The sequence below is a fragment of the Capsicum annuum genome, chromosome 1 (assembly GCF_002878395.1).
Source record: "Capsicum annuum cultivar UCD-10X-F1 chromosome 1, UCD10Xv1.1, whole genome shotgun sequence".
NCBI lineage: Eukaryota > Viridiplantae > Streptophyta > Magnoliopsida > Solanales > Solanaceae > Capsicum > Capsicum annuum.
Window position 1 is genome coordinate 241,706,614 of NC_061111.1, and position 21,249 is coordinate 241,727,862.

Here is a 21,249-nt window from a genome sequence, read left to right on the forward strand (position 1 = left end):
TCAAAGTGTGCGAGTATGGTGAGGCTAATTTTTGAACTAATTTTATTTGTGCATTTTATAGCTACAAGGTGATATGAGGGGAACATATCTTGGTAGCCTCGGATTATTATGACTATAATATGGGAGACTATGATTGTAGTGAGGGATATTTTGGCTATGATGATGTTAGGGATTATGGGGGCTATGAAACTAGCCAAGATCAAGGCAAGGGCAGATTTGAAAGTTACTGTTTTGAGGGATAAAGTGAGATGAATGAACTGCCTAGTGCTTATAGTGAGTATAGAGATGATATAGGACCTTGTGATGGTTCTTATGATAAAAATGGGACGTATGGGGAGTCTTGCACTATCCAAGCCGAACCTAGAATTGGAGTTAGGTATAACCCGTTCATTTGCAAATTTTATGAGAGTTATGGTGAAATCACACGTATAGAGTGTGAAATTCATACTCTTCACCTTGTAGTACTTCCTATCAAGGTAAAAGTGGTGTAAATGGTTATACGAGCTATAGTGAAGGTTGTTCCATGAGAAGAAGAAAGCATGCATCTCCAAAGCCGAAGGGTAATCATGTTTCTTACAATGTTGATCCAAGAAGGAGTGTTCACTTTGGAAAGGTGACCATATGTGGGATACCGGGCTACCTCATTATGCAATATGATAAGTTCTATGGAAACTACATCTTTCCATCTATGGTTGACTATTTGGGATTGCAAGAACTTTTACTCATTCTATATTCCTTGGACGGGTTTAAGATTATCAATAGGGTAAAGGTTTTCTTCTCCCAATTTGATTACCATGAGGAGGTATGGTAAGATATTTTTCCCCTAACATCGATTATGTGAGCTTGGGTGCCGATTGGTTTGCACAACATAAAATCCCAAATGTGCAAAATTGGCCTAATGTGGTAAGATACCGATGGAAAAATCATCTCATTACGTCCATGCTTCCTAAGTCTCGAGAAAAAGTACTCACTTACTCCAATCCGAATAAAAATAAGAGACAAAAGATTGAAAGGAGTAAGGGTGTAGACGGTGGTAATTTGAGAGTGGAAAAAAGAGAGGTTGTGTGGAGCGAAGTTGGGGGATTGTCACCAAACCGTGCTTACGTTATTTGTCCTTCTATTTCTAAGGACATTTGTGAAGGTACTAACATGGTAAGCGAAAGAAGAGCAATGCTGAAGGAAAGTTGTTGCCCAAGTTCGTAGAGGACCTTCACACCACAGCAAAGAAGAATCCACTCAAGAACTTCAAGGTAAAATAGTTAACTCTTACACTTTTGTGCATCTAAATGAGAATTGTGTGGTTAATAGCCCATTGAGTGTGAGTAGTAGCTTACTTGTGAGTCTAATGATTCTTTGCCTCTTGTTGATGATGTACATATTGCGAGTGTGGATACACTAGTTGATCATATTGATGACCAAATTGACTCTTCTTTAAGATCAATTTATGTCCACCTAGTGTTGAAGCCAATATGTTGATCGGGAGTACATCGTCTTATGTAAATGGTGTTGATCAACTTATGTGTGAAAATTATCCACCACTTGAGTATGTGTGTGATGTGATTAATAGAACTCAAGTGAGTGAAGAATGTGAAAATATTGGTCGACAAGATAAGAGTGAACCCGTGAGCTTGCCCTTTGATTCTAATGTTTGCTTAGCTCATAGGGATAATCTTGTACTTGAAACAACTTTGAAACTTGATATTGATCTTTTAGAGAGTAAAGAACTTGCTTAGTCCAAATCTGTCTGCAAAATAGATCATGCTCTCTTTAGGTATAATGTCTTGTTTGAAGATGATATAAACACGCTAATGAACCTAGTGGCGAAAATGATGATATAGCTTACCTAGAAGGCTATAGCCTATATGCTAACCCACTATGGTGTGACAACATTCCTCCTAAAGATGAAAATCTCTTTTTGAAAGCTGAGAGTACTATTAAGAGTAAGGAATGTGTAGTCCTTCTTGAAAACCCGGGGGCAAAGGTGTCATTGACTACTTAGGGTAATGTTTCTAAATATGTATCCTTCCTTGACACACTTGTGCTTACCTTGAATGAATACCAACTTGAGAATGCCAAGTTGCCTATTTGTTTGAAGGAAAGAATGTGCATGTGCTTAAATGTTTTGTCTTCACCCATGTATACCTTTATGCTTGGTTCTTTCCTATACTACCTCTTTGCCTATGATGACATCCATGCTAGTTTTGGATTTGTATTATGTAGCGGTAGGGAACTTATTGGTTGGTTCACTTGTTTTAATGACAATGCTATGTGGGTTTGGTGGACTTTTAGACCAATAGTGGCACCACGTTTGATGAGGTCACTTAAAGAGGTAATGAAACAAGTGTGTTTTATGGTTCTTAAGTTACGGGTAGCCCTACCTTTTGGACTTAGGGGTACCATTGAAACCTTTATAGTTTCTTTATCTCTTGATACTTATCATAGTTGTTTCCTTTGTGACATTTTTACTAAGCTTTTCATGACTAACATAACGGATTCATGGTTATATTTCAAGTATGTTCCGCCTTGGCATAATGAAGCTATTTATTTATTTTGCTAACTCTAACCCTCATGCCATGAGGATGTGTGCTTATTTGTCTTCTCTTTAATTTTGCAAGGTATGAATTTGAGGTCGAATCCTTTACAAGAAGGGGAGAATGATACAGGCACGACCAAGAAGATGGATGCATGTGAGAGTGTATTGAACCTGAAACTTGGAGTGTGCAAGTAAAGTGCAAAGGAGGACCTAAAAATAGTCCACAAATACACTTTAAGGGCACCTAGATGCTTACTCTTCAATAAAGGACATTTTGGACACTTTACACTTTATTTTGTAACCTATTATACATAGAACATTTTAGGTTTAGTTCATTAGATTATTATGATGTTGTAAGTCATAAGACATTTGGAAACACAAGTCCTCTCTTCTCTTTAGAGGCAAACCCGAAACTAGGCTTTCACAAGTGTAGATTCACTTGTGTTGGATTTCTTCGCTTGAAAACATTAGATGCTCGGGAGATTGACATCCTTCTTGTGTTCCATAAGAGTGTAGGTGTTGCTATTATCATTAGTTAAGGGTTTTTTTGATTTGAAACACACTTAAGTTCTTAGTTCATGTAATAGTGTATGTCACGCTAACTATCCTTACATTTCTTGTACTTGTTGTTCTTGTTCTAGTCAAAACCGTGTATTATTGTTCTCATATTATTGTTATCATCTTGTTCTTGTTGTGTTGTTGTTGTTTTAGTGTTAAAATACACCTTGTATCTTGCCATTCTTAAGTTGTTGTTGTTGGCCAAAACTAGCTCTCAAAGGGGTCCTTGGTTTGTGTCTTGTTAAGTGGACTGTTTTGTGTCATTTCTTGTGTTCTGTGGTTTGATTTGTATCATCAACACAACAAAATAAACTAAAACATATTGTCCCTCACGCCACGATACATAAAATATGGCTCAACACAATACAATATATTTAACATACTGCCCCACATGGCACGATATACTAAAAATATGACTCAACACAACACAATACACTAAACACATTTCCCCACACGACATGATACACTAAAAATATGGCCCCACATTTCACGATACATAAAAATATGACTCATCACAACATAATAGACTAAAAATATGACCAACACGGCATGATACATAATAAGGTAACTTAATATGTCGGAATATAAAGAAGCATACCTGCCGCACGTCAAATGATCAAGTTGATGTCTCATGGGGACTAGGGCGTGGTGTGTCTCTGTATCGCACTTAACCCCTCGCGTCCACTTCCTACCATGTGGCATCAATGGCTCATCCTTAGTAATGCCTCTTGGTATTGGTCGAAAGGGTATGACCCTCTCCCAAATCCATATCTAAATGTTACATATTAGTTAATGTTAACTAAACTAACGAATAATCAAACTGACACTAACATAATAAGATGAGATACCTGGAGGAGAAAAACGAATCCTCCAAGTTTTTTTCCATCAATAGATATCTGACAAAGGCAATGGTAAAGATACGCTAAAACAGCTCTGCCCCAGCTATAGGTTCCCGTCTCGTCAAGATCAACAAGAAAGTACAAGAACCGCAGACTTAAGCAATTGCCCTATGTGTTCGAGAATAGGATAGCCCTTAAAATCAACATGTATAGTCAAGTGATCCTCTGAACTCTATCATCAAGAGTATCATCTTTAATGGAATCTTGAACAGCCTACTGTTGAATATACTAGACTAATACACATATGTAAAGACAGATATTCCCTGAAAAATCCCTCGATGTAGGAGTGAAGCCAGTAAGATCTTGTAGTAACGTAGCCCAATCTAAACTACGGTGCATTAGATCTCGATATGTCACAGAATTTCCCTCAACAAGCAGTCCAAACAAAATTTGGATAACTTGCAAGGTCAAAGTGACCTCTCCAAAGGGTAGGTGGAAAGTGTGCGTCTCTGGTCTCCGCCGCTCAATCATGATCGTGACAAGCTTATGATCGAGTTGTCTCTTACCTACTCTGACAACATTCCATAACCCCGCCATGAAAATATACTCTATAATCCGCTGATGGAGGGCTTATCAAAAACCATCCGTACTGCATCAATTATTTTTGGACACACAGTCTCATTACGATCAAGCTTTCCTTTCCACAATTTTTTCATCCTGTGAATCGCTTGTAATGTAAGTAATGACCCATCAAAGGTTTCAGGATGCAAAATCTGCTGCATAATATAAATATGTACACCAAATTTCATTAGGACTAACATCAAACCCAAGAATGCATAATTTTTCCTGTAAATATTTTAGGTTCTATTTTTATATCTCAATTGGCTTTTACCTTAGCATAGCTTTCAACCTAGTTCTGTAAACATTATGCTCTAGGCTCTAGTATGACCCAACAATATTTTCTTGATTACAAAGGCATAAATTTATGCACAAGCCTTTTTATAGTTACGTATTTCTTATTGATGCTTTTAACATTTTATGTTAGTATTTGTCTACAACTTCGACAGCGCATTTTTGAAGTCCTAATAATTATTAAATTTATGTGGTCTTTCACTCCTAATCAAAAGGAACCAAAAATCACCAGCGCAGCGAAAAACAATACTTGTATCACACCTTTATCATAATTAATACAACCATCAAACCTCAAAATGATCAAAAATTTCATCAAAACAACCCTTTTTTCTTTTCTTTTTAGATAGAAAAATGAACTTCAACAAAATAAAGCAGACATTTGATTATTATGTAAGATTTTTCCCTTAATTTTTCATTATTATGTAAAATTATCCTAAAATTGAAGCTTTATTACCTATCTAGCTCTAAATGTAGTACCATTTATACATTGTAAAAGTAATATCGGATCAAAAGTTAAATATCGAATAAAGTTAGGCAATTAAATTTCAAATAGCAATAGAGTAAAACTTAACTTTTTACAACTCTTTTATACAATTCTAATTTGGAGAGGAAAAAAATAACTTGTGAAACGTCAAAGGGCCTCAGTTGTTGAAGGTTGATTTACTCTTTTCTTTTCAAAAGAATGGACTAGGGCGGGTAGACCATCGGAGTTTGATTTTTCAAGAGAGGAGGGGGACCATGGAAGCTTGATTTTTAACAGAGAAAGGGAGGAGAGACCATCGGAGCTTAGAAAGGGAGGGGAGACCATTGGAGCTTACTTTTTTTTACTGAGAAAATAGATAGGGGAAGAAAATGAAGTGTATGGATAAGATTACCAAGGGTTGATATTTTTTCACAATGGTGCACTAATTTTGTGCACCATATAAAAAAAAAAATTGAATGGTGCTTTTTTTTTGTGCACCATATAAAAAGAAAATGAATGATGCATAAAAAATATGTACCATCCAATTTTAACTTTCGTTAGTTCAAACTATTAAAAAAAAAAATGTATGGTGCACCAAAAAAGTGCACCAAACCTACTTTTGTTACTTTTTAACTTCATGGCATAGATCCGTTACTTTCTAAAATTTGGGGCATATTTCGATTGCGCATTCCCAATATGGTGAAAGCTATATTTTAGGATATTAATCAAAATTTACATAGCTAAATTTTTTTTCAAAAATATAATTTATAACATAAGATTGCCTATGAAATTGGGTCAAAGGAAATGTATGCTTCCTTCCAAGCCATTTATGTGGACCTATGCGAGATTCACCCACCATGTTTTTTTTTTCTTGGTAATCACCTACCACGGTAATTCATGGCGGCTTCAAACAAAAAAGAACGTGCCTCGAGAATTTATTTAGTCACACATAGCATCTTTTTCAAAAAAGTTATTCTTGTTATAATTATTTATTTGTTTTAATAAAGTTGAATAATTACGTACTATTATTATTTAGTACTTCTTTCGTCCTATTTTATCCATCTCAAATCAGCTAAGTTGATGTCCCATTTTACTTATCAATATAAGAAAATAAAAAATTTCATGTTTTACCTTTTGTATTAATTATCTTTTCTTTAAATTAAATGTAAACATCATTTAATATGAGTACTTTGGTAAAATAGCCATGTTATTTATTATTTTTCTTAATTGTTTTGTCATCCCAATTTGGGTCAAGTAAAATGGGACGGAGAAAGTATTTTATTTTGTATGATATTACTATTTTAAAAATTTATTTAAGAACACATTTTAATATGTAAATAATTTACCATTAGTTTTCTTTTGGGAAAAGGGATAAAAATAATATCTAAAATTAAAATAATTCTATAAAACTAGCATCTAAATTTAAAAACTAAAGTAAATACTCTCTCAATCATGGCGCTGCTTACCCAAAAATGTTCTCTATCACGATGGCTACACGTAAGGAAAACAAGAAATTGGGCCTACAATATGAATCCGTGCAAATGAAAGAGTTTTGAAGCAAAGAAGCAATACATAATTTCTGCTTATTACATCATATTTTTCTTAGTTTTTTTTTTTTTTTTAGACAAAAGTAAAGGATTAGAAAGTCAAATGCACAGCTGATAGTAATTTTTTTTTTTAATAATTGAGTCTTTTGTAATTGCTATAATCTCACCTCCCCGCCATTTCTTTTCTTCCCATGCAACCTCACTTTCCATTTTTTTTTTGATTAATTTTTGCACTTTCTTTTAATTTTTGCATGGATCTATCAATCGGACTTCAAAAACAATTATAATAAGTTTAGTACTTTTCTTTTTTAAAGATTCTATTTTTTTTATTTTCTTAAATTAATTGAGTAATTGCTTTTTCAGATTATTTTACATTCACCAACATTATTAAAATAACATAATATTTATTTTGTTTAGTTTTACTTCTTTATACAATAAAATATAATACCATATACTTTTAATATAATACAATTGTTAAAGATATATATTTATATATAATAATGATACAGTTTCTATATATATACATATTCTATATAATAATTATAGCATTTTTATACACATTTTATACAATTTTTAACTATAATCATTATTTTGATACATATTTTGTACGACTCTATATAGTTTCTACATGCATTCTAAAAATGTATCAATTTAGTATAAAAGAGTATCAATTGAGTATATGGACACTGCAAGTGTATAAATGCAATATAAAGTGTATTAATGTGGTATAAAAAAGTATCAATTGGGTATAGGGACTGCATGTGCTTGCATAGAATTTTCTTTCTCTTTTTTAAAAAGTGTATCAATATAGTATAAAAGTGTATCAATTTGGTATAAAAGTGTATCAATTGAGTATAGAGACTGCATGTGCCCAATTGGATCAAATGGCTAAAAAAAGAAATTAATTTAGCCGACTAGCTATAGTATGTCCACCTTTTCAAATGTAAGTCATTTTAAAAAAAAATGGACAGCCCATGTCCTTTTTCCTTCTTTTTTTATTACTTTTAATGGCATACGTTTATACTAATACTAGGTACTGAAGGTTCGTATCAGCACGGGCCCAATATATATTATTTTGAGGAAAAAGAACATGGGATGACCATTTAAAAAAACTGACCCATAATTGAAAAGGTGGACATGTTGTAGCCATTCAGCTAAAGTAATTTTTTTTTTTAGCCATTTGACCCAATTGGGCACATGCAGTCTCTCTACTCAATAGATACACTTTTATACCACATTGATACATTTTTATACTATATTGATACACTTTTTTAAAAAGAGAATGAAAATTTTATGCAAACATATGCAGTCTCTATACCCAATTGATACGCTTTTATACCACACTAATACACTTTTATACTACATTGATACACTTGCAATGTCCATATACTCAATTGATGCTCTCTTATACTAGATTGATAAATTTTTAGAATGCATGTAAAAACTATATAAAGTCGTATAAAATATGTATCTAAATAATAATTATAGTTAAAAATTATATAGAATGTGTATAAAAATGCTAGAATTATAATATAGAATATGTGTGTGTGTGTGTATATATATATATATATATATATATATATATATATATATATAGAGAGAGAGAGAGAGAGAGAGAGAGAGAGAAATTGTACCGTTATTATATATAAATATATATCTTTAACAATTGTATTATATTAAAAGTATATGGTATTGTATTTTATTGTATAAATAAGTAACACTAAAAAAACAAATATTATGTTATTTTAATAATATTGGTGAATGTAAAATAATTTGGAAAAAAAAAAAAAGCAATTACTCAATTGGTTAAAAAGAATAAAAAAGAGTAGAATCTTAAAAAATGAGCCAAAAAAGTCTAGGTTGAATTTTAAGATAAATTTAACAGATTGGACCAAATTTAACAGGTTGGACCATGTTTTGTTCTGTTTAGAGGTACCAATCTTATTTTGTGTGTTGCATTTTATTATGTGTACTCGGTATTGTTTTACTACCTTTTTTTATCGGGAAAAGAGGTTGACTGAGTTAAGGTTATGTTGGAGGCTAGTTAATGGGTATTTAATTATGTGTGTTATTTTTGTGGTATTATTTTAGTTTTAGGTGTTATTTTTGTCATTTTTTCTTATTTTTATGTTGTTAGCTATTGTAATTTATAATATTTTTTTGATATTACAATTTACTATTTTAAATTGTTTGCTATTGTAATTTGTAATACTCTTCTTGTTCAAACTTTTGTGATATTGATAGTCAATTTATATTTTAAAAGTGATTTAATTTTTAAATTATTGTGATTTATAATATTTTTTTCTATTTCAATTTAAGAGACACTGATATAATTTTGAGAGTCAATCAAATATCACGATTGAAGTAGCGAAATCGACATATCTTGAAGGATTCATATAATTAATCTGAAGTGATATAGTAAAATTGTTATAAAAAATAATTGTGAATTTTTTTTAAATGGGTCTCATATAAGATATCAAATTAATTTAAAACGTCAAGAGTTAATTTATCATTTTTATGTTTATTCTATTTTTTATTAAATACTATTAATTTTTTAATATTTAGATGACTTATAATAATTACTTAGGGGTGATACAGTAAAATTACGGTTGAAGCAGTTGAAGCAAGCATGTCATAAATATCTATTTTATTTTTTTAAAAAAAATAAATTTTATTAATTTTCTAATACATAAATGTCATATAATTATTAACTAGGGGTGATATAGTAAAATTATGAAGCAAACAAACAGCTGAAAGCAAGCATGACAACCATCAGCTGTCTGCTTCCAGCAACTGCTACTCACACTTACATATAGTAACACGATTGAAGTAGCGAAACTGACACGTCTTGAATGACTCATAATAACTAATTAGAAGTGATCTAGCAAAATTGCTATAAAAAATACTTGTAAAATTTTCTTATAAGATGTCAAATTAATTTAAAACATCAAAGGTTAATTTATCACTTTATGTTTGTTTTACTTTTTTATTAAATATTATTAATTTTATAATACCTAGATCACCTATTATAATTATTTAGGATCGATATAGAAAAATTACAATTAAAGCAGCTAAAGCGGACATGTCATAAATATCTATTTTACTTTTTAAAAATTAAATTTCTCATATAATAATTAATTAAAAATAATGTAATAAAATCATGAAATAAGTAAGCAGTTGAAAGCAGACATGTCATTATCAGCTGTCTGTTGCAAGAGCTGCTACTCACTCTTCTGTATAGTAGTACTAATGGCATGATAAATTAAAATCAACAAATTAAAGATTAAAAGATTCTTAAATTCTACACCTAATTAAAACCAAAAGGAATAAACTTTCATCAAGCAAAAACACGGTTATGTCCACACGATTCTATTTTTAATTAAACAAAGGTTGTAGTAGGATGAAGTCACCCTTGGAGTAATTGGTAAAATTGTTATTATGTGATCAGAAAGTCACGAGTTTAAGTCTTGAAAATAATTTTTTATATAAGGCTGCGTACAATACACTCTTGTAATGGGGACTTTCTCTGAACACCGCGCATAGCGATATCTTTAATACATTATGTTGCCCTTTTTTTTTTTTTTAAAGGTTGAAGTATGATGATGTCCTTTCCTTCTTAACTAGATCGAGTTTGAGCTTTAGATATGAAAAATATAATGTTCAGAAGAATACTCTATTGTGGGTTTAAAGGTCTTGGACAATGTAAATCAAAATCAGTCGAAACTCCAATTTTATATAAATACCATATCCCGTATGAACCACCAATAAATCCTTTTCAAAATAAGGCTGATCTCTTACGGTTCACACTAGGGGTGGGCATGGTATGATACGGTAAGGTAATTTAAAATTCGATATGGTAACTTCGATTTTTGGTATCTAAAAGAATAATATTATTACCATACCAAATTAGTTCGGTATGGTTCAATATTTTTAAATTCAATTTCGGTATTTTACTGTATGGTAATTTGGTAATCATACTTTATTTGATTTTGACTTACATATATTCATAGTAAAAAATTATAACATTAAACTTTAAAAACGTCTCAATTATATAAAACTAACAACTACCTTTGTTAATTAGTTACACAAAAAGAACATTTCAATCACGATTGAGTAGTTCAAGATGTAAATTTTGAACAACATTACCTAAATTTAAGCATAGTACTCCTAAATAATAAGTTTCTTAAAAAAATTATTCTAAATAAAAATTATTTTTATGTTCAATTGGCTAATGGATGATTTATAAATATATTTAATAATCTTAAATATAATATATATGAGTTTTATATATTATTAAAAAACTTCGATGTGGTATAGGTATTTCGATATTTATTGCATAAATATCAAATACTGTATTAAATATCAAAATAATTTAAAACTCTTACCAAATACCATATCAAATATCATAACATCCATATCACGATATAAAAAATTTTAATTTCGAAATGATATTCGATATATACCCTACCATGCCCACCCCTAATTCACACATATCTTTTTCTAGATTAGTTGTCATAATGTCATTTTAAATTTAAAAATTGCTATAAAAGTCACCAGATAATCTATACTTGAAATGGTGTCGGCAGAAAATTGCTAATCTATACTTGAAATGGTGTCGCCAGAAAATTGCCATTAAACACTCTTTGATTGAGAATTTTAGTTTTGTGCATCATCAGCTTAGAAAATATTCTACATTATCATATGAACTTGATTTGTTATTGTAAAATATTTTACATTATCAGATGAACTTGACTTGCTATTGTAGGTTATCTAATTTTTTTTTTTTTTTAATTCTTATATAAATAATTGAATAACCTGCAATAGCAGATCAAGTTAGGTGATAGTGTAGAATTTTTTATGCACTGACGATGGACAGAAGTGTAGAAGTTAAACACGCTGCTTAAGCCCTCCCTTATAAATGGTTGTCTGCTAGCTTTGTGGACTGCGAGTACAATTAGCCTGCCCGGATTAGGGGATGCTGTTTTTCTAATTTCTTATGTTTTTCTTCTAATTATAGAGTGAAGTTGTATATTTTCTCCAAACAAAATGGAAGAATCATCTCTTCACTCTTTGAAGATAATGCACGGACGCAAATTTTTCAACCGTGCATTTGCAGTTATATATGCATTTGCTATTATAGTCTTGTTCTACTACCATGTGCTCACATTAACCAGAGCTCCCCTATCAATTGTCATGTTTATATCTGATTTTATTCTAGCATTATTGTGGTTCACATCACAATCATTCTTCATGAATCCAATTTCTCGTCAACAGTTCCCCAAAAATCTCGAGATATTGGTTGACAAGAAGGATTTTCCAGCAATTGACATATTTATATGCACAGCGGATCCATACAAGGAGCCACCATTAACTACAGTTAACACAACTTTATCTGTTTTGGCTTATGATTATCCCATGGAGAAACTTTCTGTTTATATATCAGATGATGGAGGATCAAAGCTCATTCTATTTGCTCTTATGGAAGCAGCTAAATTTGCAAGGAGTTGGATACCTTACTGTAGGGAAAATAAGATCGAGCAGAGGTGTCCAGAAGAGTACTTTCGGAAAAATCATACTATAACTTCTCAATTTCAGATTATTCAGGTAATTAAAAGCGCTCTGATTAATTATTAATTTAATCTTACTGTATGTGCTTAATGATTTGCTCTAGTCCATACTGGAATTTTTAATTACTAAAGGACTCGTATGTCCTTGGGTTGGCTGCTCTTGAACATGCATATATCTAATCGATAAAGCGTGTACATTGTACAACATAAGGTAGATAGTGTTGATTCTTTCTGCCAAAGCTTTTTTAGTCGAGTTCTTGCTTCAGGTTTGGTAGTGCAATTCACATCTCCAACGTTATTTATGGAGTTATTGCAATAGGAGCGAATTTTTCTGATAGAGACTCAAAAAAATAGCGGCTAGAGATTTTCTGGGTTTTCATGTTAAAAATAATATAATAATCCAAATCAATTAACAATGATTAGGTGGAGTAATTTCTTTTATGAATAATATAATACTTTAGTTATATTATTCCAACCTCTTATAAACTTTGAGATAACTTTACAGATAAGCTGTGTTTACAACTTTTTTCAAACGAAATCTTTCTTCTTCAAAAAATCAAGTTCATAGTTATTGCTTTTCAGAAGAATTTTTTCTCTATTTTCTTAGTGAAAATTCATAGTTTTTACTTTTCAGAAGAATTTCTTCGCTATTTAGTTAGTGTAGAATCAATAGATTTGTTATATCCATTAAAACTATTTGCTAATGATCTTATAGCAGTCTCACGTGGAAGAGAGAACAAAGATTGGTTTTAGAAAAGAATTTTGCACGTGTCAAACTTCAAATTTGTGTTAGTTGTGCATATTGTTAAGCCTTCATCTTGTGTTCTTCTTCGTATAATTTATTTTCATGGAACATATTCTCCAACAATCTAAAAATAATATTTAAATTTTATTTGGGGCAGTGAGAAACAACTGAGTGGATTGTGAAGAAGCAGATTCAGATTTTGATTTTAAATCTTCAACGCAACATTGCCATTATATTGGAGAGATTATTTCAAGGGATTTTCACTGGACATTAACTGTTGCAATTAGTTTTGATAGTATCGATTTTCATTAAATCAGTCTCTTTCTAATTTTCAAAATTGTCATTCTTTAAGCTCATGAATCTGGCAAGATTCATGTAATTTACAACATAAATATTTATTCAAAAGTGCTTATTGTGAGTATATGACGTTGAATTGTGAGGTGGGTGTACTAGTTTGAAGTGGGGGAAGTTGTTGCGCGCGAGATGGGTAATTTTTTTGAACCGATATAAGAAAGTACTAAAAATTATACAAATACACAACTTATGTTTTCAATATTATAAAAAAACTCAACTCCCTAAACATATTACAAAAATCCCAACATATATACAGAATGCTATATATATGTCAGCTATGTTATGTATATTAATAGAGAGAGAATAAAGTAATTAAAAAAGTGAGAGAGAGTGTAATTAGTTCCAAAAGTGTTGGTATTTATGTTATTTATATAGGAAAGTAATCATTATTCTTGCAAGTGGCGAATTTTATGGGGTTGCTAAAACTTTCGGTTCTATACAGTTCTATAAGGACATAAATTTCTTCCGGAAGCTTAAATGACATGAACTTTAAATTTAAACACATGATATTCATGTACTCCCTACGTTTTAAAAAGAATTATCTACTTTAACTTGACACAAAGTTTAAGAAAATAAAGAAGACTTGAATCTTGTGACCTTAAATTAAAGTTGTGTCAAATGTATGAAAATATCTTTTAATCTTGTGATCCTAAACATGTCATGTGGAAAGTTGGAATTAAAGTATTATCAAAAAAGAAAAGGAATCATTCTTTTTAAACGAACTAAAAAGAAAAGTAGGTCATTCTTTTTTAAACGGATGGAGTATTAGTTTGAATATTCATGTATTGTGGCCATGGGACCTTGGATGGTCTTTTTCCTCACGAAGTGGTAATCAAGCTCAATGTGTTTTGTACGAGCATGGAGAATGAAATTCTTGGTCAAGTGCATTGCAGAAATATTATGAGTATAAAGAAGAGGAGGACCGAGTAAGAAAATGTCAATGTCTGAGTATGTATGTGATCCATGTTAGCTCCACACCAAGGAGGCCAATGATCTATACTCTGCTTCAGCGCTTGATTTTGCCACAGTTGTTTGTTTCTTAGAAGTCCATGAGACGCAATTGGAACCTAGAAACACACACAACCCTTTTGTTGATCTTCTCATGATAGGACAACCACCCCAATTTGCATCGGAAAAACCAACAAGTTTGAGAGAGGATTTTGTAGTGATGTGAAGGCCAAGTTGCATAGTTCCTGCTAAGTAGCGAAGTACTCGCTTGACTCCAGTCCAATGAGTTGCAGTAGGATGTTGCATAAACTGGCAGAGGAGATTAACTGCATGGTCGAGTTCTGGACGAGTGAGAGTTAAAGTATTGCAAGGCACCAACTATACTTCGAAACTCAGAGATATTGAAGTGGGACCTGTGGGATCATGAAGCTCATATTTTGTAGCAAGAGGAGTATGAACAGCACAGGCACAAGTCATCTTTGTGCGTTCTAATGTAGCCAATGCGTACTTGTGTTGGCTAAGGAATAAACCATTCGGACAGCGTATGACGTCAATTCCATGGAAATAGTGGATATCCCCTTTTATCTTTCATAGCAAACTTAGAATTTATATTACATACCAAAACTTTTTGAAGAGAGATGCAACTTCCCGTAAGTACTATGTCATCAACATAGAGAAGGAGCAAAATGGTGTCTGTAGAAGATTGCCAAATGAAGAGAGAGGAGTCATACTTGCTGTAATTGAATCCCAAGTGTAGAAGATGTTTACTAAATTTGTGAAAGCATGCTTTGGGAGCCTGTTTTAACCCATAAAAGCCTTCTTCAACCCACACATATAAGACAGAAAAATAGGATCAATGAAGTCCGAAAGTTGTTCCGTGAATACTGTTTCTATGAGATCACCATGTAAAAATTCACTCTTCACATTGAGTTGTTTAATTGGACAATGTAATGTCGTAGCAACAGCAAGAACAATACGGATGGTGGTCGTTCTTACCACAGGACTGAAGGTATCATCGAAATCAACTCTCTTAATTTGATTGTAACCTTTAGCGTCGAGCCTTGAACCTTTCCACCAAACCATCTGCCTTTAATTTGGTTTTATAAACCCATCGAGAGGCAACTATATTTATATGGGGTCTACGTGGAACAAGCAACCAAGTTTCATTAGAGCGGAGAGCATGAAGTTCTTCATACATTGTTAAAACCCAATGCTCTTTGGATAGAACTTCTTTAATTGTCAGAGACTTCCTTGTATTGGAGCTGATAGAAGCAGTCATGGATAGTGAGTGAAAGGTGGGGTCATGTATACTGTTCGTCTTAGCTCTATAAGCATTTTATAAGAGTTTGACGGTCTAGGTGAGCGGGAGATGGTAGAGGGACAAAGCCGGACAACTTGGATGGTTTGAGACGTAGAGTGTGGAAGTTGGGGAAGATGCATATAGTGGTTAGCACCTTCAAATTGGGATGGATCAATTGTTGGTAACGATGGAGAATCATGTATGGGAGATTGAGGAGTTTGTGGTTCAAAAATGCAATCTGTATGTGAGGAAGGAACAATTGGAGCTTCAGGTGGTTGTTTTAGTTATTACTCAACTTAAATTTGTGTATGGATGGTTTTAGATATTACTCTACATATATCAACAAGAAAATACTAGTAACTTTATTTTCTACTCTAATCTAAAATATTTAAATATTTTATAAAATGATTATCCTAGATATTACACTACACTAATCTAAAAACTTAGTAGAACATGTATGATATCCAATAAATCTACTTTAGTATTTTTCAGCACACTTGATTGGTTGTCTACATGTTCACCTTGGTGAGGGTTCTCTTTCCACCTTATATTATAACTAGGGCTGCTTATCGAATGGATCAGACGGATAATTATGCATAACAATTTAGTGTAATGGTTATTGTTAGAGTGCGTGCCCTGCTAATTTTAATATTTTATTCTACCGGTTGCCTATCTGTGGAACATGTAAGCTAACGTGATTCACAGAAGTAAAATTTGAGCACAGTATTTTTATGTGGAAAACATCCGACTCAAGAAAGGTGTAAAAAATCACGACCTGTACCCCAACTTCACTATAACTCTTGAGCCTCAACAATCAACAAATTACAAGACTTCTTGTAAATTAGGAATTAAAACTTTTAACTCTTACTTCTACAAATCACTAATCTTTCAAGATAAGTGTTCCCAAGTCTTCGAGTTCCCCAACTTGAAGACGTTAATCCTAACTCAGTTTATACTTCACTGAGACTAGAGATTACAACTCTATATGACTCGATGACCAACCTATTACATAATGTCTATGACTCTAAGTAAAAGGTCGGGTTGCTCCACCAGCTCCTTCAAGTTGTAGAGCTGATTTGCTGATTGTTGACTATATTTTCAGTGCATTGAGTGAAACACTTGAATGTTGTTTATTGTATTTAAGCCAACTCCTGATGGAGTCCTTTAGTTGATGTCCTCTTCTATCTTCAATAGGACTCTCGGGTAGTTTCACTCTCTTTGCTGTCGTCTCCCTCTCCTTGCTTGAATGGGACTCTTCTCTTTTTATCTCATAGTCTTTGCAAGACTTCTTGATCAACTCAACTTCTAGATGTTGCACTTATCTTCTCCTTTGCATCTACTTCAGCTGATGTGATAAGTGTTGAGAGCATGTTACTTATCAACTCCAATTTTTACGTAGTATCATCTTACCAGTAGTCTAGCTTGTGACTTGTTCACTTGTGTGGAACAGCTTGCAGAACATGTTTCATTCATATGTCCATCATCAAAACTTCATATTCCCTAGCAGTTATCGACTTTTAAATATACTAATTCATAGCTAATCAATAGGATAACGGTTGTTATCAGGCAATGTGTTGGATAAATCTAAGAGAAAATGAAATATCAAGCGGTTAGCGATATGTCCTCCACTTCTTCACTGACTAAATTATTCATATATATTGTGATTCATCTATTTATAAATCTTGTAAGCTTTTTGAGTTTTGTTCATATAATTTTTTTAATAGGTTATAACATAAGATCAAAAGAATTTTCTTTTAGACCTAAAGCGTATGTAGAAATTTTTTTTTAATTGCTGGATCAACAGAAAATCAAAACTTTGGTATTATTCGAAATGTTTTTATTTTATATCAAATTTTGTGAAGGACACATTGGAGTTATTTCATTTTTGTTGCAGTCCTTCATGTTATCAGAAATAATTTCTATTTTGATAAAGAATTAATCTAAAGTTTTGTATATTTTAGGGAGAGCTTTGACTGCATTTTATGGTTAGAAGTCTCAAAAAGTGGCTCGTTATTTTCTAAGCTAAAAAGTGAATAGAAAATTTCTAAGCTAAGAAGTAGCTCGTTATTTTCGGGTTAAATTTCTTATTACAAAATAGGAAAAGAAGTTAAGCTTTTAACCATAAAATACATGAGTTAATTTTTTAAAAATAATAATAAAAATTTAAAATAAATTTTATTAGTTAATTTTTTAAAAATAATAATAAAAATTTAAAATAAATTTTATTAGTTAACTTTTTCCTAATTTTCCTGTAACAAAAGATCAACTCAAATTTCAAATGAAAATTATTAACCTATAAAAATTGTAATTAAATTATTTTTTAAGATTAGCTCCTTTTTTGTTTAAAAAAAAAAAAAAAGGTAACTCAGGTTTGTTATGATAAAAATTTAGCTAATTTTTTGATTTTATAATAAAATTTGATTTGAATTTACTTCGTTTTATTAAATTTTTTATTGTAAAAAGTTAACCTTCGTTTGTTAGAAAAATTAGGAAATTTGAGCAAGTAAACTTATCATACTATTAACTTTTGCCGTAAAGAAGATTTACACCTCAAAAATTCTAAATTTTATCATGACTAATCAACACACACGAGAGAGGAAAGGATGTGAAATTATAAGCACACATGAGAGAGGAGAGAGAGGAAATTATTAAGTTTAAGTTATTGCCGGATTCTTAAAGTTGTTTGCGAAATTCACTTAAACTTTTCAACTCAATCTTTATTGAAGATATGTCTCAGAAATGAAGTAGATAATTATTAACAGATTTAAATTATTAGAGTTCTATGTGGCTTAAATTTAGGAATTAATTATTTCTTTGTTATTTGAATTTAAATTTGAATTGAAGTCTAATTGATTATTTTTATATCTTTTAATTAAAAATTTAGTTATAAATATATGTCTTTGAGTTATTAATAAAATAATTTTCTTTGACTAAGGGTGCTAAATGGGTAGGTTGGGCTGAATTTGGGCGGATCAAAATGGGCTAAAACAACAAATGAGTCACTATCCAATTCGCTCAAAATATAAATAGGCTAAGATGGATTGGGCCAAAATGGGCTAAATAATGGGTTATAGCCCAATCCACCCAACTTAACCTATCTTTGAACAATTATTATAATAGCAATTTAGGTTGAAATGATATTTCTTGATTTTCTTTTTATATTTATGTTTATATTGTTATGATTATTATTTTCAAGTAAAAAAATGTAATAAAATTATGAGAAAATATTTTGTTTCCACCCTGAATTATAAACGAAATTATTGAGACACACCCGGACTTTGGGAGGGTCCTATTACTCTCCTGGACTAATTAAAACCGTATTTTTGATAACCTTAGTGCCTACGTGGCACATATGTGACACATACGTGTGCTTACGTGAACCTTCAGTGTGTTGATTTACTGATGTGCCACGTAGGCACTAAGGTTGACAAAAATATGATTTTAATTAATTAAGGAGGTTATAGGATCCTTCTTAAGTTCGGGTGTGTCTCGATAATTTCATTTATAGTTCGAGGTGAAAACAATGCATTTACTCTAAAATTATTCACAACACAACCTATCCGATAACTTAAATGTTTAATTTTGATCCACCATTTAAAACCATCACACCAACAAAGTGAATTATATCTCTCCTTGATTAACTAGACATAAGACTCTACTATCTTTTAAGTTTGACTTTGTGTTTTTATTCACAGTATTTTTTATGCAATTTAATTTTAAACCTCTTGTATGCAAATTAAAAAAAAAAATAAGGGGGTGGGGGTGGGGATGGAGTGGGTTGGGATAGGGAGGGTGAGTGGGGTGAGAAAAAAATAAATATATTTTTTTTGCGGGAAGAGGAGGATGGTGTAAGAAAAAAAAATATTTTTTTAAAAAAATAAAAAATAATTTTTTTTTAGAGGGGGAGGGGGTTAAGGATAAGGGGAGGTGGGTGGGGTAAGAAAAACTTTTTTTAAAAAAAATAAATTTTAAATATATTTAACTTTTTTTTTTGTGGGTAGAGGGGTGGGTCGGGGTCGGGGATGGTGTAAGATAAGAATATTTTTTTAACAATAATTTTTTCAAGACGATGAAAATATAATTGAAGTAACTAAAAAAAATTAAAAAAAAATTAAAAGTGGGACTATAATTATTAGGTTTAAATTTTAAATATCTATATGGATCAAAGTTGGGCATCATTGTGAGCCCATTTGGGTTGATGATTTATGATAGGTTTATTTGTGCTGACCCAAATCAACCCATTTTTAAAATCACTCTAGCCCAACCCATCAAAACATGAACGGGTTGGGAGGGTCAAATGGGTTTGGACTAGTTTTGTCACCTCTACCTTTGATAATACAATTACAGTATTTTTTCTTTTCAAGTCTTTCTCTGTTATTTCTTTAATTTCAATGCTAAAAATTAATAATTAATAGCTAAAGCCATTTTCTTGAGGGATCTGTGGGTGAGATGAATTCTGAAAATAACTTTTCTTAAATAACTCATCTTGTCTTTGATGGTGAGAATTACCAACTTTGAACAGTAAGAACGGAGACTTATCTTGAGACTTTAGATCTTTAGAAAGCCGTGGAGGAGGATTATCATGTTCTTCCGTTACCCAATAATTCTACGGTAGCCCAGATCAAAAGTCATATGGAAAATAAAATCATAAAATTAAAGGCAAAAGTAACTTTATTTACTAGTGTGTCTCCAATAATTTTCGCGAGAATTCTGACCCTTAAATCAACAAAAGAAATTTGAATTATCTGAAGGAAGAATATACAGGATATGAAAGAATACGAGGAATAAAGGTGTTGAATCTAATAAGGAAATTTGAATCGCAAAAGATGAAGGAATATGAGACCGTCAAAGAATCCTAAGACTGACTTCTTGGCATTGTTAATAAGGTAAGATTTCTTGGCATAAAATTTAAAGATTCAAGAATTGTTGAGCAAAATTTTGTTACGGTGCCTGAAAGATACGAAGTATCAATAACTACCTTGGAAAACACAAAAGACTTGTCCAAGATTACCTTGGCAGAATTGTTAAATACATTGCAGGTACAAGAGCAAAGGAGACTTATGAAACAGGATGATATGGTTAAATGAGCTTTAACAGCCAACCACTGTTAAGTTAGCCCATATGTTATTGGGCCTTTAGTTTATGGACCTTTAGGTTATTGGCTATGTATATATATAGCCTACTTTTGTTTTAGTTAGTTTTTATGCTTTTCAAATTATATTGTAAACCTTAGCCTTTCTTTCTTTCAATAAAGTTCTATTAACATGGTATCAAAGCTAGTTTGATCCATGTCCTTTGATTTGTTGGTTGAAGATTTTGTAGCAGGCACCTACTGCGCGGATCGAACTCCGCGGTGAGTTCGCTGGGGGGTACGGGGGGCAGCGCGCCCTCGTCCAGGGTTCGGGGCGGAGCCCCGAATTTTGAGGTGCTGCTGTATTCGTTTGCTGTCTGGTATTGTTCGTCTTTCGTTCTTTTGCTTGCTG

General features: G+C 31.8%; 1 protein-coding gene across 2 annotated transcripts in view; it reads left to right on the forward strand.

Annotated features, from left to right (window-relative positions):
• Nucleotides 1-11,656: 11,656 nt before the first annotated feature.
• The window catches only part of LOC107849196 (cellulose synthase-like protein G2), a 51,562-nt gene continuing 41,969 nt past the window's right edge, over nt 11,657-21,249 (forward strand). The window contains exon 1 of one of the 2 annotated variants that reach the window (XM_047400831.1): nt 11,657-12,456. In XM_047400831.1, the coding sequence (XP_047256787.1) occupies nt 11,899-12,456 (558 nt within the window). In that variant the 5' untranslated portion in view covers nt 11,657-11,898. The remainder of the gene's footprint in view (nt 12,457-21,249) is intronic. The other variant, XM_016693840.2, reaches the window with a different exon arrangement.